Source organism: Dinoponera quadriceps, unplaced genomic scaffold (assembly GCF_001313825.1).
Source record: "Dinoponera quadriceps isolate SergipeBrazil2010 unplaced genomic scaffold, ASM131382v1 scaffold690, whole genome shotgun sequence".
Classification (NCBI taxonomy): domain Eukaryota; kingdom Metazoa; phylum Arthropoda; class Insecta; order Hymenoptera; family Formicidae; genus Dinoponera; species Dinoponera quadriceps.
In genome coordinates, this window is record NW_014555275.1 from 15,830 (window position 1) to 39,629 (window position 23,800).

At 44.6% G+C, this 23,800-nt stretch overlaps 3 protein-coding genes across 6 annotated transcripts; 2 read left to right on the forward strand and 1 right to left on the reverse strand.

Annotated features, from left to right (window-relative positions):
• The first annotated feature begins 10 nt into the window (after window positions 1-10).
• Window positions 11-9,934, forward strand: LOC106743731. 2 transcript variants are annotated; one of them, XM_014617869.1, is made up of 3 exons: window positions 11-539; window positions 6,536-6,697; window positions 7,837-9,934. In XM_014617869.1, the coding sequence occupies exons 1-3, from the start codon at window positions 68-70 to the stop codon at window positions 8,103-8,105; spliced, it is 903 nt and encodes a 300-aa protein (XP_014473355.1). In that variant the 5' UTR covers window positions 11-67; the 3' UTR covers window positions 8,106-9,934. The 2 variants fall into 2 exon arrangements, with proteins under 2 accessions (XP_014473355.1, XP_014473356.1); XM_014617870.1 differs by lacking the exon at window positions 11-539 and adding an exon at window positions 6,202-6,244.
• Window positions 9,935-14,175: 4,241 nt separating this feature from the next.
• Window positions 14,176-18,790, reverse strand: LOC106743729 (protein germ cell-less). Its single transcript, XM_014617864.1, has 8 exons — window positions 18,444-18,790; window positions 18,027-18,150; window positions 17,456-17,552; window positions 17,009-17,378; window positions 16,569-16,838; window positions 16,255-16,473; window positions 16,093-16,183; window positions 14,176-15,973 (listed from the first exon to the last, which is right to left on the reverse strand). The coding sequence occupies exons 1-8, from the start codon at window positions 18,587-18,589 to the stop codon at window positions 15,851-15,853; spliced, it is 1,440 nt and encodes a 479-aa protein (XP_014473350.1). The 5' UTR covers window positions 18,590-18,790; the 3' UTR covers window positions 14,176-15,850.
• A 192-nt stretch (window positions 18,791-18,982) lies between these two features.
• LOC106743730 (metallophosphoesterase 1 homolog) lies at window positions 18,983-23,793 on the forward strand. 3 transcript variants are annotated; one of them, XM_014617866.1, is made up of 8 exons: window positions 18,983-19,054; window positions 19,505-19,652; window positions 20,355-20,564; window positions 20,683-20,845; window positions 21,122-21,253; window positions 21,325-21,459; window positions 21,613-21,844; window positions 22,086-23,793. In XM_014617866.1, exons 2-8 carry the CDS (start codon window positions 19,636-19,638, stop codon window positions 22,256-22,258), a joined length of 1,062 nt encoding a protein of 353 aa, XP_014473352.1. In that variant the 5' UTR covers window positions 18,983-19,054; window positions 19,505-19,635; the 3' UTR covers window positions 22,259-23,793. The 3 variants fall into 3 exon arrangements, with proteins under 3 accessions (XP_014473352.1, XP_014473353.1, XP_014473351.1); XM_014617867.1 differs by lacking the exon at window positions 18,983-19,054 and adding an exon at window positions 19,103-19,299 and having other exon boundaries at window positions 20,432-20,564; XM_014617865.1 differs by lacking the exon at window positions 18,983-19,054 and adding an exon at window positions 19,104-19,299.
• The last annotated feature ends 7 nt before the right edge of the window (window positions 23,794-23,800 follow it).

Below are 23,800 nucleotides of genomic sequence, written 5' to 3' on the forward strand. Positions count from 1 at the left end.
AGGTCTCCCCCGATTGGGTTTCTGGCGCGGGGATGTGCATTCCGGAAACAGCAGTAGGAGAAGGAGAATGAGGAGGAGGAGGAGAAAAGAGGGAACAGTGGTGTGTGCACCACCGGTGGTCGGCGATTGCACCGGCGCAGCGGGCGCACCGCGAGTCCAGAGGGGGTGGGATCTGCCGCATAGTGCGGCATATAGTAGGCGAGGGAAACTCGGTGACTCGGTCGACGGGTATCGGCGCGTCAGTTGCTATGCGTCCGGGTGCGATCGCGAACGCGGCGCGCGATCAGCAGCGAGCCCGTGCCTGGTAGTCGCTCTCCTCATCCTCGGACGCGACGACGTATATCATTCACTGCCTCTCCTTCCTGGCCGACGACGACGACGGCGACGACGACAACGTGCTCGCCTTCCATGCGACAATCGCGGAATTAGAGTCGAGAGAAAGCACGCACATGGTCCGGCAATCGCGACCATGATCGCGAACCGTGCCGCGCTGATCACCGGCCTCGTCCTCGTTGTCCTGGCGGCCACTTTCGATCGCGGTGAGTGCCGATCGAACTCGGCGACCGATGCCGCAGCTGCACCGGACTCTTTCCCGGAACCGCGATCGATCCTCTCCGTGAAGCGCGATCGCGGGGTCCGGCGGAAAGTCAAAGATCACGCGACCCTTTCGTCGGGATCGCGCGCGCGATAACGCGCTGCGACTCGCTCAGAACGAGGCGATTATCGCAAGGAGTAAAGTAGCGTAGATAGCGATCTTTCTCGGAGGCTAGGAGAATTGTTTCTTTCCCCACGACATTCTGAATGCATCCTTTGCAAGATCAGGCCTGCTATATTCCATACACACGGAAACAAATTAATATCAATTCGAGACTCATGTGTATAAGCAGGAATATATAATCTCGTGTGGAGGTAAAACTTACTTACAAGAAGAAATTCTATATAGTTCTACTAAAAATATCATTTTTATTTTATCCCGGAATAATTTTCATGAATTGAGAAGAAAAAAATGTTGGATAGAAAGAATTGTGTCAGTTTGAAAATATCGTTCTTTCTATCCAATATTTTCTCCTTCCAATTCATGAAAATTGTTCTTGACTAACAATATAGTATTTTTTCGTGAAACTACACAGAATTTCTTCATACAAGCAAGTTTTATCTTCATATTAGATTATATATTCTTGCTTATATAAGAAAACATAAATCTTGAATTGATACTAATTTTTTCCCATGTATCGATATCCGTCGGTTTAATAAGTGTCGTGTTGCAAACATCATAATCATATCACAAAATAGCTGCGCGACGACACATGTTAAGCCGACAGTTGTCAGTAAACGTGTACAGAAAACAGCCCCAGGATTTCATTCGAGTCACCGCTTCGTTCGTAGTAGCTCTCAGCTCGTGAGCTTTCACTCGAGTCGGCCTGATTATCTCAAAAAGCTCAAGACGTGCATATAATGGAAAAGCTCAGAGAAGTTTCCGATTGAAGTCGCTCAATTATTTCGGATTTTAATTGTGTTTTCTAGAGAATAACTGAACTATTCCGATCGGAAATCTTTCCGAACAGTTCCACAATAAATGCCCTGACGACCTCGTAAGGTCCTTGAGGCCGCAAGATCGGCACGTCCTTGCGACCATTTTACGTCGTCCTGATCGGTTTCCGTCGAATTGATTTTCTCCCCGGGAAAATATGTGCGATAGTCCCGACGGATAGCGGCAGGATCGACCAGAAGGTAGTCTCAGGGCGACTCACACTTTGCGCGCAAGCTTGACGGGAACTCGGCATTCCCGATGCTATCGTTCGTGCACGCTCGTATTGTCCTTCGGACAAATTTGAACTAATTGCCACTCGCAAGAGCGCACAGCACTTGTCCAAAAGAACGCGAGAACGCGATCGATACCTACGTGCACTTTATTTACAAGTGAAGAAAAGAGTCGTATACATCGCGGCGCAATGCGGCGCAGAAAGGTGACGAGGGAAAGGTTACCGCGACTCAGCCAGAAGCCGATGGCTCGTCGTCGGGGTCGGCAGGGTTGTTCCGGACGAAGAGCGCCCGCGAGACGCTCGGGACGTCTTTCAGGTCTCCCGACGAAAGTTTCAAGACCAATTAAAATCTGTCCTTACAGCGTCTTGAAACTTCCCTCGAGAGGAGTCTCAGTCCGCCTCAAAAACTCCTCCGGAACGCGTCTTTTGTAAACTTGTGTATTGTGTCCGCGAAAACGACAATGGCTGCGTTCGGTGGAGAAAGAAGCTCAGTGAGCGCTTAGTGATTACATCGCCTGTGATTGGAGTATTCTTTTAGATTCTTGAAAACACCACACAGGGAAATGTATCAATCGATAGGCCTATTCATAACTATTAACGACAGTGTCGTTGCCGTTACGTTGTCGTTGCGCAGATATAACATATGGTAGGAAAGCTGCGCATCGACAACGCAAGGATAGCCACATCGCGTTGACAGGACAGGACTGCAGGAGTAATAATCATTATAAGCGCTCGCTGAGCTATTTTCTCTGCCGAGCGTAGGCAATGCCCGGAAGATGTGTGAAAGATTAGAACGTTTTACAGGGGCTGCTCTCTCTGCGTGGGCTTCGAAACTTTTCGCGTCGTCGACGAGGCGTGGAGAGAGTGTCTCTTTCGGAAAAGCGGAGCGTCCTTTGAAATATATATCCTCCGGAAAGGACTCTCCAATCCTCTTTGTATCGGCCAAACGAGCCACGAATCGTCTTGGCTATATCGAGGGCGCGCGCGCACGCGTGTGCGAGTTACATAAGTTGAATTACGTGTAACCGCCTGGGTGGGATCGTTACAAACCGCGAGCGATTCCGAGCAGTTCATTACGGCGTTATCGAGTTCATTAAGGGGGCTGGCGCGCACCTGAAATATACGTATGTCATCGTAACGAATCGGAACGCGCTACATGGGGAATTGGATCCGCCGATATTTTATTCATCCCCCCTCCCCCGGGGACAAATAGGCGATTCATCGGGGAGAATTCGCAGGAACGCATGTCGCGAGCATATAAATTTCTCACCTTCGAAAACCAAAACTGATTCGTTCGTCCTCCTCCCATCACTATTTCTATCGGCCTGTTTTAATTATTGCGGAAAATAGTCGCTCGAATTCAGTCGTTCGGTAGAACATCGCCCGCGCATCTTTTTATCGTTGCATTAACGATGCACAGCGATACGTCGTCATCGAACGCGGTATTGCGGCCAACGAAAGAGAAAGAGAGAGAGAGAGGGGGAGGGAGAGAAAAATTTATTATATGGAACGTATAATCTCCTAAGAAGCTATTTCCAATAGAAAAAATATACAATGTTTATGTATATACCTATATAAAATTTAGGTAACTGAGAATACATTTTTAACAGTATTCTCTTTAACTATGAAATAATCAATTTTATATAGTACAACATGGTGGGTAACAACTTCGGTCTGACGAAGAGAGAGAGAGAGAGACGGAGATAGAGAGAATATATTATCTATTTTGCGCTTTGGGACAGAGTTCTCCTCAAGCGCCTCAAAGCAGAGAGAGAGAGAGAGAGAGAGAGAGAGAGAGAGAGAGGGAGAGAGAGAGAGCTGAGATTGCGATCGGAGAGAATTCCTACAACGGTAGCACTTGAAGTACTTCAAGACACCGCGTCGCGAAAATGAGTATACGCGTACTAATTTCGAGTGCAATCCTATTACCGTGCGGGGAGAATGTCGCGCGGTAAGTGCGCATTCGCGTTCACTCACGGTGAGTTCGCCCACGGTGGGTGTCCCGGAATAACCGTCGACTGTGGTCCTTTCTGAACGAACATTTGAACGCCGCGATTCTCCCGACCGCAATTAAATTTCCGCCGATGAATCTCGTTGTGACAAATTTTCGGCACCGCTTGAATCTTGCGGGGGAAAAGTCGCGAGAGAGAACGGTAGATTTCAGCAAACGCGCTATCAAGTATTCCTGAGTTTCCGTCGCATGCTCCCGACAGATAATGAACTCGCGGCCTAACGACTCGTCAGCATGGAAAATTAAACGGTTCCGCGAAATCGCGAACCCGCCGCATTATCGAACTCGCTCGCGGCCTGATTTCGACGCGGCCTCCGCATTAAATTCGCATCCCCACGATCGAGCGGATCGGCGCGCTCCGACCGCCGACCGCGTTTCCCGCCGCCGACGTTTGTCGATACACGCCTGGCGATTTCCGCGAGGACGACGACAACAACGACGATGGAAAAGTCGGCCTCGGGAAACGGCCGCGGCCGCACAATGGATATTCGTTTCCTCGACGGCGCCGGATACGTCATCAGACGCGACCAGCCCGCGGTGGGACGTCTCCTTAGCAGACGTCGTCCACGAGCTGGTGACGTAACTCGCCCGCGGGGCTGGCGCAAAGGTGAAAGGTGTCGAGATTTTCAGCAGCTATCACGCGATGATTAAATTCCGCCAATTGAGTTTGCCAAGCTTGAATTCTCCTTTTTAAATTTTCGTCCTTGAGTTCTCATTTTTGTCCTGGAATTCTCGTTTTTACATTTTCGTTCTTGAACTCTCTTTCTTAAAAGTTCATTATTGAATTCCTTGAATTTTTATCTTCGAATTTTCGTCCTTGAATTTTCGTTCTGAAATTGTTCTTGAATTTTCTTTCTCTTGAATTTTCGTTCCCGAATTGACAAACGACGATAATCACGAGTGCGATTAGAGTCGAATTTCCCTTCTCGTCCGTTTCCGATTTCACTCGGCGACGATCCAATTCGATACTCGTCGATCGGCCGCGCGAATTCTCCCGTTTCTGCCTCGGAATTCTCCGACGTGAAATCGCAATCGCGCGATGATCCCCGCGATCCGCCACGACGAACCCCATATCTGAGGATCCCCGAAGAAGGCCGCAGCTTCGATCGCCCATCGGACACGTGCGACTCAGCGGACAACTCGCGGTCGGTCTTCGTGTCGCCCCGGCGATCAAGCTAATTGCCGATACGAAGTTAACTGGCATCGGCAATTCGTGTTCAGAGCGTCGCGTATGTACGCGGCTATATCCGGCAATTTGCTGAAATTTAGGATAGCGTCTACGAAGGCCGCGCTTCGTGTGAGGGTATCGAGCGACCCACTTTCTCCTTCGCACCCCTTTCCTCTCACTCGACCCCCTCGGCCTCTTCGCCTCTTTTCGTATGTTTAGTATGTTTATCTTGTTTTCCGAGTAATGATAATGTTGCTCTTTTTCCCAGTTTATCAGTTTACCATCTTAACGATGTGTATAAACACACACACATACACACATACACACAAACTCATCCTCGTTTCGTCTTAGAGGACACATTTGTTTTCTCTGTCTCTCCCTCTACTCTTTCTGGTTAATATTCAAGTCAGTGCTTCGAGGGTATTTCGAAATTAGAAAATCAAACGTATTCAGCTTCATTATTTATTCAGCCGCAGAACATTTGTCAGGAAATTGATTGTAACCACTTGGATAGAACGATGGAGAGATTTCCGACAAAATTGACCTAGCATTACTGGCATTTTTTGTCTCTCTTTTCCTTCGGAACGTACATAGTTGTATATCGTGTATCGCGCGTTCGACTTCACCCGCGATCAATAAGGTCTTGCTTGAATAATGACGATTTGTCAAAAAGTATATTCCGAGCTTGCGAGCCTGAGCCAATAATGTGAGAGGGAAAGGATATGAAATTGTATAGACTTATCAAATAAATTATTCGTCGTTAGTGAAATGGCTGGGCGGCCGTTCATCGCGAAGGGTAATAAAATTCGATCCTTAGGTTTCGCGTGATATTAGCATATCCCAGTCCGGGTAGATCACAACGGGATGTCGTTTCGTGGTTTCGAGAAAGAGAGAGATTTTTGTCAGTGAGAATAAATCGCTTGACTTCATTATATCCTTTTTCAATATTTTTCTTTTTTTAATAATTAGGACACCCAGCTTCCGCGTTACGAGAAGCGCGAAAAATGGGTCAGTTAAATTCACGCACAGCGGGCTGCGCGACGAGTGCGAGGGGATGTAAGGCGGTAGGAAAGAAGGAGAGAAAAGAAAAGGAGGAGGAAGAGGGGCGGACGTGAATTCACTTCTTCATTCTTCGTTCCTAATCGCGCGCGAGCACTTATAAAATTTGGATTCTTCGTATCGATCCACGACAGCTGAGTGTAGGTCATCGCGTGCCTCGCTACGCTGTTCGATATCAGCTGGCGCCGTATCAGCCTGGTTCCGTGGGATGCAACGGGTGTGCGTGCAGCATGTTACGTCATAGTGAGGCCAGACATCGTGAACCAGACCTTCCCTCTCTCTCTTTCTCTCTCTTTCTCTCGTCCCCGTCGACACGCTCGCCCAGCCGACGTCTACTTTCTCGAACTTGCCTGTAGAATCGCGACTGCACTTACCCTGAATGAGAGATGCGCACCTCTCAAATGTCTGTCTTTAATTCTAGAGCAGAGCTCTTTTTAGGCTCGTGAGATGCACGTCACGACCTTCGAATCGTCGCGGAAACGAATTGATTTACCCGACGCTAAAACGCCAACGCTGATCGATCTGTGATTGCAGGTGAGGCGATAATATGTTACCAATGCAACAGCGAGTACGACCCGCGCTGTGGCGACCCATTCGACCCGTACACTCTTGGAACTGTCAACTGCAGCTTTCAACCTCGCCTGGAGCACCTCAGCCAGCTGGAGCCGACTCTTTGCCGGAAAATCAGTCAAAGAGGTGAGAACTGCGACGCCAAATTCTCCGTTTCTGTCATGCGATTAGCACGCGGTTTAAACGCCGATAATGCAGTATCTCCCGAGTTTCAGTTAATTTCTCTTATCTAATTTTATGTATTTGTTATACTACCCAAGTGTCTCGGAATGGAATCTTATTCAAAACAAGTGAAAAGTGGCGGTATTTTCATTTGAAGCGACAAAGAAAATACTCGAAATCGCAGGAATAAATATTTCTGTGAATGAGAATGAATTTGTTCCCGTGACGGTGGAATACGTTAAATTCACACTTTAGTTTCGCGAGGTGAAAATATTAAAACTCCTGGGATTGCATTCCGTGCACGTTTACCGGCAACTGCCTGCTCGGTATGTGTCGTTGCGCAGCTATTTAATAATATGATTATATGCAACGACGACGTAACAATAACGATACTGTTATTAAAAGTTACAGAATAGGTTTATTAGTCCCTCTGTGCAACTGTCCTTGTTTAATGACGTCAAAAGCGAGAAGATTCATGCCAAGAACCCTTTTCAGTGTACAATCACAAAAAAGTTACAATATTTTTTTTCGATTTGCAACGCATCTCGTAGCGAATAAGAAAATGTATTTTCTGAGAATTACTGAAAAACAAATTCTCCTATTGGACATAGTATTTCGAAACTTGTTAAAAAAAGTATTGTAACTTTTTCACGACTGATCCATACATCAATGGAAGATCGCAAATGACAGACAATTTATTAGATCCGGTAGACCAAAATAGCGAAACAGAGGGCACAGCTTGAATGCATGAAAAAATAAATAGAAAATAAAAATAAAATAAGTAAAAATAATAACTAATATTCACACTCGGCAATTTAGAGCGAAGAATTCACTCTGCGCGAGTGAAAAATTACTCAAATCCGAGCGACTCCGTCGTCACTCTACTTTTCGAGTGAAATTTCACCCCGAGATAAATTTCCAGTACGTCTAAGATTTCACGTTATCAAAATTTCGAAGGTCAAAGCGCACGTGATTTCGCAAAGAGGACAGAGTTTCTTTGCGGACAGCGGTCGCTTGTGCATTTTCGCGTTCCTCTTTTTTCCCTTCCTTTCTTTTCATTTGGCAAATGCCATGTTCTAAAAAGAGAATCGGAATCGTTGCAGTATACGGCAAGGTGAGGGTCGTCCGGAGCTGCGGATACATCACAGACGTCATGGACAACGGCGCGTGCCTTTTGAGGACTGGCACCCACGACGTACGCGCTACGTACTGCTCGTGCACCGGTGATCTGTGCAATTCCGCACTCGAGAGCCGCACGCCGTCCTTATTACTGCCACTGGCATCCCTCCTGACTGCCGTTCTGGCGACACCGAGTCTGCTCCTGTCGTGCCCGATCGCGCCGCCTCGTACCTCCACTCTCTCAATAGCCTAATTCTGCCTAATCGATCAAATCACACCTGAATCCGAATCAGCCAGCCTGTCGTCGTCGTTGCGCCGCACGGACCGTTCGCCTAGATGTATGCGTGTGCGCGCGCGCGCGTACGTGTGTGTATGTGTGTGTGTGTGTCTTACGTATGTTGGACATGCGTCCGCAAGCGGTCGATCGAACGCCGGCCGACCGTCGTCAATTTCGCCGCTACGGTATTCCCCAGCTGAGAGACACGCGCGAGGGAACCGCGCGGAAAGGAAGCCCCGATGAAACGGTCGTTCTACATCGAGAAGAAAGGAAAAGCTGCTCTCTTTCTTCTCACGGAAAGAGAAGGAACACTTTCGGCCTATCCTTCACTACAGATTCCCGGCCTAATCGAATTCGCGTCGTTGAACGATGATAAACGCGCTCTTTTCCGTCAACGAAAACTTCACCCGTCACATTTCTGTCCCGTACATCCGAGTCGTACAACGAATCCGACATGACTTCTCTCGTACTTCTCCGAAGTTACCTCGGCCTCGGTGCGTCCCGAGAAGCGCCGTTTCTTCGCGCGCTCACATTCGCTTGAAAGATCGTGCGGCTGCTGCTGTGAATCCTTCTATTTCTTTCCTTTTCTCATGATTTATTCATTTCTTCCATAATTTGTCTCTTACTTTTCTTCTTTTCTTCTTCTTCTACTTTTTCTTCTGATCCTTCTTTTCCTTCTTCTTCTTCCTACACGTTAACGTGATTTTCGCGTGTCCGCAGTATCGGAAGTCCGATTTCGCGGAAATCGCGCAGCTGTCACGCGTTTATTGTGTGCATTGAGATCCTATTTGAGGAGCACTGCAAGCTCTTTAGGAAGATCTTCAGATTCCGTAGCCAACTAGCGAGATGGATTTCCCGTCTCGGCAGCTCGACAGCGAACGGTCCGCGAAATAGCCGACGATTATTATAACGTAGTGTAACGGTGATAACTGCCAGATGCGCGAGGACGATACTTCAATAGTAGTACATATCTTCGCGAACGAAGAAGGGAAATAAAACGGCAACACATACACACACGGCCTCCGCATAAGAAAAAAAAAAAGAAGTCGATCATCTCTCCCGCGTGCTGACGTTGCGCTTGTCGCGCGATAAGCGCGATCGGTTGACGCGCTGATCAGGTATCGGACGCAGTATTTCTCGAAATATTTTTCGCAGAGGTGAATCGGCAGGATTCGACCGGGACAAATGATTCCGGTGAGACTTACGTTGAAATTCCTTCTAATCTTCAGAAGCACAAATTCTTCGGATCTTCTGAAATTTATACTGTACTTGTTAGATGTACACGTTTCTTCATTCTCGCACGTTACCGCTCTCGGTGTCGCGGTTCGTTGCCTCGTTTAATGAGAAACTAAGCGAATTCGCGACTGATCCTTTATTTACGAACTCTACGTACGATTTAAGTGCTCGTGCTTCTTTGTTCATACAGTATATTCCCGATCGATTCCTATCGATTCGCCTATTTTTGTACAGGGACGACCGGCCGCCGACTCGTGCCTCGCGACAAGCGTAATGCGACGGATCACCAAAAAGCGTAGAAGTAAACAAGCGGCAGATATCTTACGAGAATTAACGATTAGTGAATACCAAAAAGAGTCACAAAGATAAAAATAACGTAAATGTAAAGTAGCGGCATCGCGCGACACATTTCGCACCCCGCCTACTACCGCAGAACGTCTGTGTCTGTGCGCGTTTACGTCTGTATGTATGTGTATGCACGCGTATATTTGTGTGAATATGTGTGTGTATGTGCGCATAATTTTACGATGTACGTATACGCACGCGAAATATAAACGGAGAACAATGAAGAGGTATGCAAGTATATTTTTCGTTAGAGCCAAGCCGAAATGGAATTGCACGCAAGATCGGCAGTCCTGCTTATTTCTAGAGGTGCAATGTCAATGTAGCGTTTGCGAGGACCGCAAGAGGATGCACCGCATCCGCTCGGTGCACTTCAGTGCCGCGTTTGTCGCGTATTATTTAACTTAAGTTCACCGTACGAGATTGTGTACGTTTAATTGTGTAATTATATGTTAATCATTCGTTCTCTCGCAGTGATTACACGCTGGTTCTTCTCGCCAACGCCGCTTCTATTTATTTGCGAGCGTACAGTTAGCGCCCGCGCTTGAATTCACCACGACTTCTCTCGCCTGGGTATGACGGCTAAACCGTACTGAAGTGCGACCGGCACGGACGCGCGACGCACCACCCTTCCTCTTCGGAGAAGAGCTGGGTGAAGCTCTTACACGGGTTAAGACTCCAAGTGCTGTGTTAAAGTGGGCTACGTGAGAAGAGCTCGCGGTATATAAACATATCGACGATATGAACCGAGGGAACCTCGCATTTAGCTCTAGTGAGAGCGACAGATCCGCCGTCGCGTCCTCACATATACACACGATTATTCCGTGTTTCGCAGAATTTTGCAATAAGTGCAGTTTAAGCCAGTAACTGAGTCACCTGAGCGTACAACAACCGCCGTTTGTATGTGCGTGCGTGCTTGCCTGCCTATGTTTACGTGTGCATGTATGCGTGTGTGCGGGCATGTGTGTAAACGCTGAAACTCGATATAGCTCAATTACAGGGCCGGTCGTTGCATCTTCGGCTCAAGTGTTCGCTATTTTATCTGACAGACAAGCGTCGCGTCGCCCCATCCCCAGTCTCTTCTTAGATCTTAAGACTCGCCATAATATATATACGTCTATATATATATATATATATATATATATANATATATATATATATATATATAGGCAGAGAGAAAGAAAGAGAGAGAGATGAGATTAATCGATGACCGACGATGGAAAAACCGGCTCTTGAGCATTCATTGTTGCTCCATTATGCGGAAAGAAGCGAATAGCGCGAGTTGCAGGACGTCCGGGCGGTAAAAGCGCGCACCACCTTCGGCGGAACTCTGCGCAATGCCCATCTCCCTCCGAATTTCTGAAACTTTAACATTAAGTGTATTTCAGTGCTCCACGAGTGGAGGTTCCGTCGCGGGAAAGTTCATCTATAATCAGCGAAAGGAAAGAGATTCCCTTATTTATTTGCATAATTCACCGAAGATCACGGTCCGCGAAGGCTATTCCCGTCGCGGTATTTTCGCCAAGAAGGCGCAATTATTCCCATTCCCGGCGAGAGGCGAACGAGCGCCACGTGCGCGTCTCGCGATCGGACGTCCTGTAACGACAGCAACGATTGAGGGAGTGACTGAAACGATGAGACAACACGACGAACGAGCAATAACACGTAAATGAGGAAACGTAGATGTGATCGGCAGAAAAAAAAATATATTAGATGAAGTAGCGCGCTTTGTCAACGTGCAAAAAAATACGCGTTCACCAATAGGTAGAAACCACCACGAGGAAACAAGTGATCGTCAGTCACTACTGCTGCTGCTGTCACCACCCGTCGTCGCCATTATTGCCATTAATACGGTCGCTACTAATTATTATTGCCACCACTACTACTATTACTATTATTACGGTTATTGTTAGTACTTACATTACCGAACCGTTGTTACGAGTAACACCGCTAATAATAATTATCATTAGAGCGCGAATGGCAACAACCGTGACGCACGATTGGTACCGGAAATGGAGACGATAAGGGCGATGAGGGAGAGAGGGGTAAGAGCGAATCGATATCGTGAGTGCGCACACACCGAGTGATGAGATAAACTTATTGGCTGCGTTCAGCAACTTTGTTTCATAACTGTTGGAAGTTTTGCGCTGAGATGAGATTATTCTTCAAAATTTAACAGAATAATTCAATAGCTCAGCTCGGAAAACTTCTAGCAGTTGAAAAATAAACGTTCCGCCGAACGTGGCCGTTTTATCGTGGAACTTGCGAGAGAGTGGTCGATGAGGGGTGGATCGAGGAAGCCTCGAATCCGTTTATTTCACAAATATCCGAGTTGTAGAGATTATTTATCTCTTTTCTTTTTATATTTCCGCATGTCAAAAGTATTAGTTTCCTCTTTTTTCTTCTTTTTTATTAATGGTGCTGGAGCGCATTTGTGCACAGTCGCGTCAATGTTACCTCGAACGTACCTCTGTATCTCTCGGCGAGTGAAGGTGCCTTTTCATGCTGACGCTCGACGTTCATTTTTAGCGTCAAAATAAGTCGCATGATCGAAGTTGCTGGATAGTGAAAAATGTATGAAAATTAAGGGTATAATAACATCAAATTTGGAACATTATAGAGTCAGCTCCATGTAGTTTCTCTCCGAGGATTATATCATTCTAAAGTAAATATTATATGTAGTTAAGAGAGACTCTGTGTGTGTGTGTGTGTGTGTGTGTGTGTGTGTGTGTGTGTGTGTGTGTGTGTGTGTGTGCGCGCATGCGTGCGTGTACAAAAAAATAATAAAATACATAAAGAGCAACATAAAACATTTGAATATCCAAATTAACAGTTCGCATTACGTGACGCTAGAGAAGCTAAATAAAATTTAACTTCGAACCTGGCGTCAGATTAAAACCATGTGGCCACGTTCAACGTTGCAACGAGCGTCTCATGAATTGGCACCTTGAGGATACCACAGAGCATCCACCCTGAAGCGACCGGTTTCCGGTTGCCGACAGTTTCTCGAGCGAAGAGAAGTTCGCAACATCGCGACTCACCCCTCTGTCTCCCCCTCGTCTTGACTTTGTTCGGTCTCGTTCGAGATACCGCGACTCCATAGTTCGGGGGAAATATGGAGTTCTTGTTGTTGAGAGGATGGACTCGCATTCCGTCGACACGTGTCAGTGCGGATGTGTCATGATTTCCTCTGTCGTGAGTCGCTGTTGAAAAAAAAGAAAAAGAAAAAGAGAGAGAGAGAGAGAGAGAGAGAAAGCCCAGATAGACATATTTTAATACATTGTCTGCATCGTGACTAGCATAAGTACGTGAAAATGCGTATTCATAAAACAAGAATTTTGCCGGTATATAAAAGAAGTCATGTGATGCCATGAGAATTGCGGCAATATTATAGCGATATTCTGCCATGAATATTGCTATTTATTTTGTCCGAAAAAATAAGAAGTCAACACTTTGACTGAAATTATGGCGTAATAAATGAGTATTTCTTAAAACAAGCAAATTTTAAACAGGTATTGTTGCAGTAGCAAAATATACATTAAATGTTTGCATACTGCATATACTACAATATATGTTCAGCATTTTTGTCTATCTGGGAGAAAGAGAGAGAGTGAGTGAGTGAATGATCGACGCTTTGCTGTAGTGCATCCCCTCCGAACTTTTAAAACCTTGGACTTCATTTCATGAATATTAATGGGATAAGAAGAAGTACTTACGACTACGAAGGGAAGGCGGCTGCCGCATCTTGAAAATGGAGACGTATAGCTATCAAATTGATATAATATTGTAATATAAAGAGAGATATTACCTATTATATTGTTACATGAAAGTTTTCCAGTTATAGGTGACTATTTTCAAAGTGTAGCGTGCTCCTCCATCGGAATGTCGCACTTTCGACGAAGTTGCGAGATGAAATTCACCCCATCGCGTAATTTAACGCGCTCGGCTTGAGGACAACTCGAGAAAGCTCCGATGCTCTTCTTCTTCCGCGGAAGAAGAACGACAAATTCGAGAGATTCCGTCGTCGAACTTTTCGTTGGGGCGCAGCCTCGCACCCACTGGCACGTGGTCGAGAGAACGCGTTTTACGTCGAACCTCATTGAATCTGTTCGTAATGCTCATTTGAGTCGAATGACATTACAATATCATATACTATGTACAGAGAGAGTATTCTGCCAATAATAAAGTGTTGAGCGATTAACACGAGTGACGACCTCTTCTCCAGGTGCGTATCTAACAAGCGATTTCTTGTTGCGAAAATGCGAAATCCCCCCTGCGAAATCCCCCTTTGAAAAGAGGCCCGTGTAACCTTCCGCCTTCTCCCGATTATCTTGAGATCTCACCACTCTCTCTGTCGATGACTGCGACACCGAGAGACGCGAGAGAACTTCCGTCGCAGGCACGCGTCAGCGAAGATCATCGTCGGGGAAATGGACGTGTGGTGGCATGAGAGATCGCGCACAGTCTCTTGCGTGTTTACGATTTTATTGCAATATTACTGAACGATTGTGGTAAGAAAACTTTTACAAAACAAAATATCCCTACAAAAGTTATCGTCTTACGTGTATTAAGAAAGTTATAGCTCGCTTGTTACGCGTTAGTTTCTCTTTCGGTACGTAGGTAGATTAAATACGTAGGGGGCATAGATAGGTAGATGTGTTTTAAAAAGGCACCGGAATCGAAGAAAACCCTTTACCGATCGGAAGACGAAAAAACGTTCGATCACTCGGTCCCTTGAGTAGCACGAGTATACACAAGACTCTCGTTCGCCCTAGTAGCTTTGCGAATCGAACAATGCCGCAATGTGTGTGTGTGTGTGTGTACAGTGTCTACGTAGATAAAACGCAGTATACGGAACACACTATAATGTGAAAGCGTAAAACCTTCGAGTGCCTTTCCCGCCTCTGTAAATGCAGCTTTGCGAACGAAAAAATATTAATACTGTAAGAATGCGCACACAATAACCTAACTATGTTGTGAGAAATAAAAGGAAACTATCGATCGCGATAGGAGAGAAAGATAGATGGAAAGAGAGAGAGGCAGAGAGAGAGAGAGAGAGAGAGAGACCTACGAGCTGTCGCTTATTCTAAAAACGTGCGCACATCGTCCCTTAGGTAACTCTACTCGCCTGTAACGCCGTTTTCCTCGACGTCCCTTGTGAGTTCGACTGTCGGTTTATTTGCACTTTCATTGTCTTTTGCCGCCTTCTATCCATAGAAGGCAAGAGGAAGCCGATCGATCGTTGAACCGAGGTCAACAGACGTCGAAGAAATCGGGCCACTCGCCAACGACACTTTAGCCGACCACTGTTCGGCGCGTGTGCCAAAGCTAGTGCGAATTAAACGATGAAAACGAATGTAGCTTGGTAGCGAAAAGGTACCGATAGAACTCCGACTAAGCATTGCGATCCGACTCATCGTCGGATCACCATCTGTGCAATTCTACCCAGTCGGTTAGACCTCGACTGTAAGAAATCCTCGCTTCGATACAGTGTAAATTACGCGCGGTAGCGTCGGTATGCGGAGAACAATTAAAATCGATCTAATGAAAAAAAGCTTAACAAAATGCCGTTAGAATGCCGGTTGCATCGCAGACAACGCGTATACCACCGATGTGGTACGTATCGATGTACAGGCGCGTACGGAATGTCCCGCTCTCAACGCGCTCACTCCTCGACGGCAGATTCTTCGACGTTCGTGTGGGAACCCCCGTTGAGACAGAGGAGTCGCTTCAAATCTCTAAAGTAGAATACGATATCGTACTCTTTCGATCTGTGCTCTTCTTCGACTTCCATTTCGAAAGTCGAATGTCACTGTCAAGTGTCGTAAATACGTAACCTTCGTTCGAGAGAAAGTCGACTCTGCCGAGGAATCTGCTCCGTTGAAAGGTGAAGCGCGGTGAAACTGTGGTCAGTCTATAATATGGCCGCGAAAAAAAGAAGAAAGACATACCATCGTATCTTCGTCCGAAGATCCGTATCTCGCATCTCAAGAATTTAAGTGCCATGTGCCGAACAATAATGACGCACGCCTACGAGCTTATCCTAATATTCGTAATCAAATGGAATATGTTACAAAGGATGAGTTGGTGAACGCCACATCCTTTATCTTTCCACAATTGTGAGGCGTTACATTCTCGAAATGCTAAGTATCCACGAATATGATGTCGTTCTCTTTCTTGCTCGACGCGAGCGGCGTGACTACTTGCAGACGGACTGACACGTACAGAGGATAGGTCAGTTGCTTGTCCAAGGTCATTAAATGCAGCTGCAAACAGACAAAAAGGCGTTACATCGCCCTCCAGTAAATTATCGCGATGTGATGAGCTCTCCTCACAGTAGCGGATTTATATAAAAACGATGCTGGAACGTCCTTCGGCGACTCACCTGCATATTTTTCTTCACGCACAACCTGAGCAGACCCGAATTCTGAATGTGCTTGACTTGTCGTTGCTCGTCCAATGAGAACAAGCAGATCCTGGAATCAGTTCTCGTTGAATTGCACGCCCACAACCTTCGTCGAGAATGCGACAACGATTCAAAACTTACTTTAATATTATGTTGTGTTCCTTGTGATTGGCCTTGATATGCTTCGAGTCCATTCGGTTGCTTCTCTCGATGTAAAAAGTCGTCATGTCCATCGCCATCACCAGGTCCAGTCCGTAGTGGAAAGCGCGCCATCTCCAAACGTGCTCACCCGGTTTCTCGATGCATCTGCCGCACCGGAAGCACTCCCTGAAGAATTCCTCTTCCGTCATTTGCACCGGGCTGCAATGCACATATACGAGAAAATATGTAATCCGGTCCCATTCGAGTCTCCGCTGGAAAGAAGGAGAAGCTCGAGCGTGACACTCGTAACTCACCCTCTCTCCTCGTGTCCGTCGATTCTCAGCACGTGCAGCCACTGTTCTCTATAGGCGTCGTGCATCCAATCAGGCGGTATCAAGTTATCACTGTACAAGAGCTTGACATCTTGCTCGTGCAACACCAAATACTTCATCCTCAGCGTCTTGAAAGGCGCTGCGAATCGCTTTCCCTCTTTCGTCGTCAAAAACGGCTGCGTCCACGTGTGATTCTTGAAGTATTCTTCGATCTGCAGCGTCTCCTCCTCGTTGTGCGTATGTGCGAACAACCTGCGTCATATTTCGACACGTTTAGCGCGATCACACAACAATCACATCGATTCCCTTAGCATGTGAATATCTACAATAGTAGATGTAGTAAGCCTTCAGCCTTTTGCCCGAAGCGACAAAGACTAAAAAGGCCTACCACACCTATTGTAGATCCGGACTTGTCTACGTACCATACACGTAGCATCGTGTATATGCAAAATTCTGTTTGCATGGCGACTAAGTCAGGACTGGCGATTAGGTCTGTCATCAGCTCCGGTGAGATTTCTTTGAGGAAGGAAGGGTGTAGGTAACCGTAGGCCAATAGATTTACCTCCAACCAACGTTTCGCAGCTGCCTTCACCGTAGGTACACCATATGACACAGCCGCATTATAATACGGCACTACAGTCTTGATATTCGTTGTCTGTATCATGATGTCGGCACACTCGTCGATCAATCCTTGCAATTGTAACAGAGTGGCAGTCGCCAAGATAGAGACAACTTGTTTCGGCTCCAAACTGACTTCATCATGATAGAGCGAGCCCAGAACTATCGACAATGCTGAAACAATATCATCTTTAGGTGATATGGTGTATCTACAACATGTGGTATGTCAGATCTACTCCAAGTATCCTTACAATTCAATGTAATATTAGGGTCTGCGATTTCAACGTTAATGATCTTCTCATTAGCCTCCCTCCAAGAACCAGAAAACATACTAGCAAAATAGGGACTCTGCAAACCAAATGCATGCTTATTTATTATACATACATGACTTATTTATAATAGTTTAAGTCTTAATAACAGTTGTAATATCTAATGACAGATTTCCATTCAGAATTTACATCTTCTTAACAAACTTCTTAACAAGAATATCAAGATCCAAGCCCTTGTGTTAGATATATTAATTTTATTAATAACTCTTTATAAATTATGAGAATATAAATAATCGACAAAACTTGATTTGCTCTTTATTTGATATCTCAGATCAAATCTATTTTATTAGTCAACTTAAATTCTCAAGGCTTGATTCTAAAATACAGGAACATCTAATGTTTGAAAACTGAACAGCTGATAATGAAATTACTATTTCAGTAGTATTTCTCGAGAACAGAATGTTTTCAAAGTTATCAATGTGATCAAAGCATTTGACCAAAGCTTTACTGAATGGTAGTAGGGGCAAAGAGAGCATGTATGTATGAGTCATACCTGACTAATATAGACCTTGTGTAATCTCCATGCTCGTCCAAGTATAAGGACAGTTATGTCACTGCCTTTCTCTTCGAGAAACAAGGTCTTATATATGTACTGCGCTGTTGTAAGCAATTTTCTCCTGTGGGACAACACAAGGGAAATGTGATATAATAAATTCCCTCTGGTAAGCTTGATGACAAGGATCGCTTGCAAGTGAAATATCGGAGGTTACTTGTCAGTCAAATTGCTTATGATATTTATCAATGTTAATCAGTTAATGATATTCATTAATAATCAACGATACATATCGTATCACGTCTAAAATAAAAGAAAGAGATAGATAGATAGAGAGAGAGAGAGAGAGACAGGAAAGAGAGAGAGAGAGAGAGAGAGAAAGAAGCATGGAAGAATGAATTGAAAGTGACGTCTTACTTTTTCGGGGTTTGCAGGGTGCGATCGATATAATCGGATTCGGATTCACTGTCGCACTCCTCGATGTACTTGCGCTTACGGCCGCGGTACACGCTGTGCACGGCCGTGTTTGACATCGAGGCGATGCTGCTAACATAGCCGCCCATCGTTGTGACCCGATTCCCGCACGAGAGACCGCCGATGGATCTTCACCGAGCGCACGCGATCACACACAAAAATCATACACCGCAGAGCACCCTCCTCCTCCTCTTCCTCGCTTGTACCGGTCTTCGTAGTTTCCGCGGCGCCGAAACCGTCAGATCGTGCCTATGCAACGCGGAGGCGGATGTACTGGCGCATGGGCGGATTGCGTTCAGCGAGCCTCAAACGGCGCATGTAAACATACGAACATATGTAGAGACCAGGGCCGGCTCTGAGCGAGGCAGCTGGGGGCGCGAACGCCGCCGTGTTTAACCTTGGCTGTTTTCGGTCGGAATTTCGCAACGCGTACCCTGGGTACTCGCGTTGTCGTTCACCCGGTGCCAATGCATTTGACCGTTTCACAGAGGCAAGCATTTAAAAGCACGGCGAAAGCTCAGCGTGGGATACGCACAAAACGCACAGTGCGACAGGTATGCGCGGTATAACTGTTTATATTTGAGAATCCCGTCACGTTCTCCTGGTGATTTTTGCCCGCGGTGTCTCACTCGTGTACCGCGTCTTTTTTTCCCGACGAGTATAACACGCGCGACACGTTTCGAACCGTCCGGCGACGTGAGCACCGCACGCGCGCGCACTCGAGACGCAGCAACTTCGCGTGGTACATCCGTGATCGATCACCTGTTCTATCCCTACTGAACTAAATATGCGGCGTTCGGTAAATATCGATTTTTTTTCCCCCAGCACGATTACGACACACCGCGCTTGTTGCACGCTTCGCTAATTGTTACTTTTGCACCGGCATGACGAATCGGGCGTAAAGTCTCGGCGGTCGGCGCGATACAACGGCACTGTAAATAACGAGGAGCTGTGTTTCCCGGACAAGCAAATTGATCCCGTAATTACATAACCTCTCTTATTAGATTATCGCAATGTGCCAATGAACCAGTCGTTTATCTGGATCGATAACGTCGACAATATGCGGATGACTGAACTCAAGACTGTTGTCATTGAACTTTGTACACGACGTTGTATAATACGATAAATCACGAAGATGTTACGGCGAAACAGGTAAATTTTTATGCAGATATCTATATCTATACGATGAAGTCGGTTGGAAACGTCATTGCAAATGTCTGTCTTTGTTTGTGTGCGTAAAAATAAATGAAATATAAAAATGAAGCACATACAAAGCACCTGGCAATAGTGTGGTTTGTTAACGTCATTGATTTGTTGTGAAAAAATTGGTTGGAATCTGCAAGAATTCAGGCATTGCGTCTCAATGTGATATCCAACAAACGTCACGAAACATTAACATTATATCAATGTTATAATTTTCAGCTTAACAATGTAAATACAACATAATATATGCTGTATATAAAAGTTACATTGTCGATTGGAAAATTATATTGATGTAATATTACTGTTGATGTTTGCTAGCTACCCAGTAAGCAAGAAATCATTGACACAACATGCAATAACATTTTGTAACGTGTAATGTTTTCACGTGATTCTTAATCTTGTATGTTACATCATTGTTAACGATATTTGACCCAAACATTACATATAATATTTCTACACTATTCTACACATAATTTTTAGGGATATTATATTATCAAGTTACAGTTGAAAAACATTTATGAAATACTATGGCAAAAGGTTTATAAAATCCATATAAAATCAATGTTTCAAAAGATAGATTTAATGCTTTTTGCTTACTCGGTATGTTATTAATACAAATTGTATACAATTGATAAGTCATATTGAACATAGGTTGAAGCATAGGATAATATCCATCGCCTTCATAATTGCTGCGACGATATTTTACAATGAGTATCTCGTATACGAAGTGCAGAAATTCAAATGGGCGATGCGTGAGTGCTCAGCATGTGTCAAGATCCTCCTCGTCGCGGATCCTCAAATACTCGGAGAGAAGAATGAGAATTACTTTGGCTCATGGTTAGCGAGATGGGACAGTGATAGGTATAAACCAAACGTCTTCTCTGCATTTCCCATATCGATCGATCAGCTACGTGAGAAATCGATATCGTGTTGAGATTTACGTGTCTCGGTTCTGTGTTCCACAGTGCTGTGCTTTCAGGTACTTAGAAAAGACTTTTTCGAGAGCGTTGAAGTATTCTCAGCCGCACGTTATCGCCTTCCTCGGTGATCTCATGGATGAAGGTCACATAGCCAACGCGGAGAGTTTCGAGAGATACAAAAGGAGATTAGATTCGATATTTTCCATGCCGGACGATATAATGGTGCTTATCTTTTTCATCTCATTTTCTTTATTCTCATCCTCCTAATTTATTCTTCCCTCCTCAGAAAACCCAGCAAACACCAACAGTAACGTAATATCAATGTTATAATTTTCTACTCAACAACGCAACTGTTACATAACACACGTTATTTTACATTTACAACGATCGAGCGAAAAATTATAACATTTGATATTATATTACTATTAGTGTTTGTTGGGAATCCATTCGTGGTGTTTATTTCTTTCCGCCGATTAATTTGTTGTTGTCCCTTCACAGAAAATCTATTTGCCAGGCGACAACGACATCGGAGGCGAGGATGATCTTGTTTCTCCCAACATCCACAACAGGTTCAATTTCGCGTACACTCAGCCAGACACGTTAGTTTACAAGACAGTCACTTTCTTCAAGGTAAGCGGCTGAATGTTTTAGTCGCATCATTTGCGTATGTATCAATAGAACAAATGTATGTGTCGTTGTAGGTGAACAGATTGACGCGTACGATGCCAGAAGCACCGAAGGACGCATTTCTCAATGATTACGCCGAGCGGAACACGACCAATGTTATTCTTAGTCATATGCCGTTATTGTTCGTACCCGGCAGCTTTGTGCAAAATGTACGTTTGAGTATTACGTAAGCGAGAGAAAACGAAAGGAGAGAACGAAGAGAACTTATCGCCACTTATAGATTACTTTATATTTATGTGTACATAAATATTTGTAGATTATATTCATTATTTACACTACGTTATTGCTGTTATCTGTAACAGGTGCTCAAAGAGTTATCGCCGCAAGTGATCTTCACGGCTCACGAGCACAAGGCAATGCACGTGAGCTTGGACACGGCGACCGATCAGTTGAGCGAGATCGGGATCCTCCCGCCGCACGAGACACCCCTGTACCAACTGCGGATGGACGTGGGGGACATTCACGAAGTACAAATACCAACATGCTCTTACAGAATGGGCACACAGCACATGGGTTATGGGCTCGCCTATATCGGTATCGTTATAATTAACAGTGAACAGTCCGAGCAAACGTCGAGTAACATTGCATCAATGTTATAATTTCCAACCTATCAATGTAAATGCAATATAACACATGCTGTACATAACAGTTACTTACGTTGCTGAGTAGGAAATTTATATAACATTGATGTGATGTTACTGTTACTTGGTGTTTGTTGGGATAATTGGTCAAGAATGATTGAAACGTTAACGATTTTGCTTATTCGACGTTTCAGACACTCAGGAGAAAACCTTGGAGTTCACAATTCTGTGGCTGCCGAGCAGATTCCCGCAGCTGTGCGCTTACGCGCTGATCGTCGTGCTGATCGTCTTACTTGCCGCTTGTACTTTCGTCTCGGGCTGCTGCTCGAAGAGCTACGCGACTTATAATCGTATACCTTCAGTATAGGATAGCGTACAATCAAAAGTACTTACATTACGCTTAAACGGTGAGTTAACTTGACGTCGCAAATTAGGTACAAAGATCCGTCCAGGAGATGATGACTCTTCTAGCGTCTCTGTATCAAGTTCCCGGGGGAGGGGGGGCAGGAAACGGGAATTATAATGGTTGTCCGTTAGTCACACCACGTTAGTCACATCACAAATACGGCCACCGCAGGTGCCAGATTTCGATAAGACTTATTAATTATATGGGCATACCTAATCTCAGATTTAAAGAGAGAGAGAGAGAGAGAGAGAAAAGGAAAGGGGGAATTCTAATTTGAAAGAATTTCAAATTCGTCGAAGCGGTTGGCAAACTTAGAAAATTTCCGAAAACTTCCTGAAATTACTTACTTCCGAATACATATTTATTTGTCTTAATCTTGATCGTTGTATTCACCCTACTGTGACTAAATTTACAATGCTAAAGGCTAAGCCTTTAACACGTTAACTGCCACGCACATTTCGGAGGAAATCTCCGTCAGGCCACGCGCGCTGCTTAGAAATGCGCTGGTATTGTGGTATAGCAATGCCAAGCGCAATAAAGCTTCAATAAAATCCATTAAAATTTTTTGATAAGAAATATTTAAGTACATTAATGATACGATCCTGGAATTACTTAAAATTTATTAAAACTGTAATTTTTTTAGTTTTATATCGTATTTTATATCGTCAGTCACCGGTGACTGACACGGCCCGAACGGAAAGTTCGGTGTCAGTCACTGGTGACTGACGTGGCAGTTAACGTGTTAATACACTTTATTGGTGAGAGCTGCAGCGTTGGTTTTAGGTACGCGGTACTTGAGTTGATTGCTGATTCGAGTTAATTTTTGACTTAACAGGTTCTTTCACTTTCTATTTAATAATTATATTCGTCACAGATCTGAAGAAGAATAGATAGAATAAGACAAAAATCGAGTAAATCTGCGAAAATATCTCACATTAGCATATTGGAGTGTCTTGTGTTTTTATATATTTTTATATTTTCAATTTTATTTTTATATACTAATTTTGTAGTTTATAATTTTTATATACTTATTTTTATATACTAATTTTGTAGTTTGTAATTTTATTTTTATATACTAATTTGTTTGGCGTATATCGAACGGCTAGTCGTTCGAACCTTAGTGCTGGTTAAGAGGTACACTGTGTATTATGTACATAATGATATTTGTTCAGAACTCGATGTTTCGTTGTGAGATGTCTATATGAAAGCAATTGCCAAACTTAAATATGACTCTCGCGAGCCACCGTTACTCGGTTAAACAATCTCTCCACATTGAGTAATGTAAAGAGATTATTATTACTCGAATTATGTGACGATGGTGACGTCAATCACAGAAAATCCGCCGATTGTACTTGCTTTTAATTAACGAGAGATTTATCGTACGATGTTATAAGTATAGAAACTTATAAGAAAGGATTGTTGAGAAAAAGCGAGAGCTTGTTTTAGATAGGTCAATTTATATTTCTCCGCCGACCTGTGTATACATACATATTTGCCTGAAAT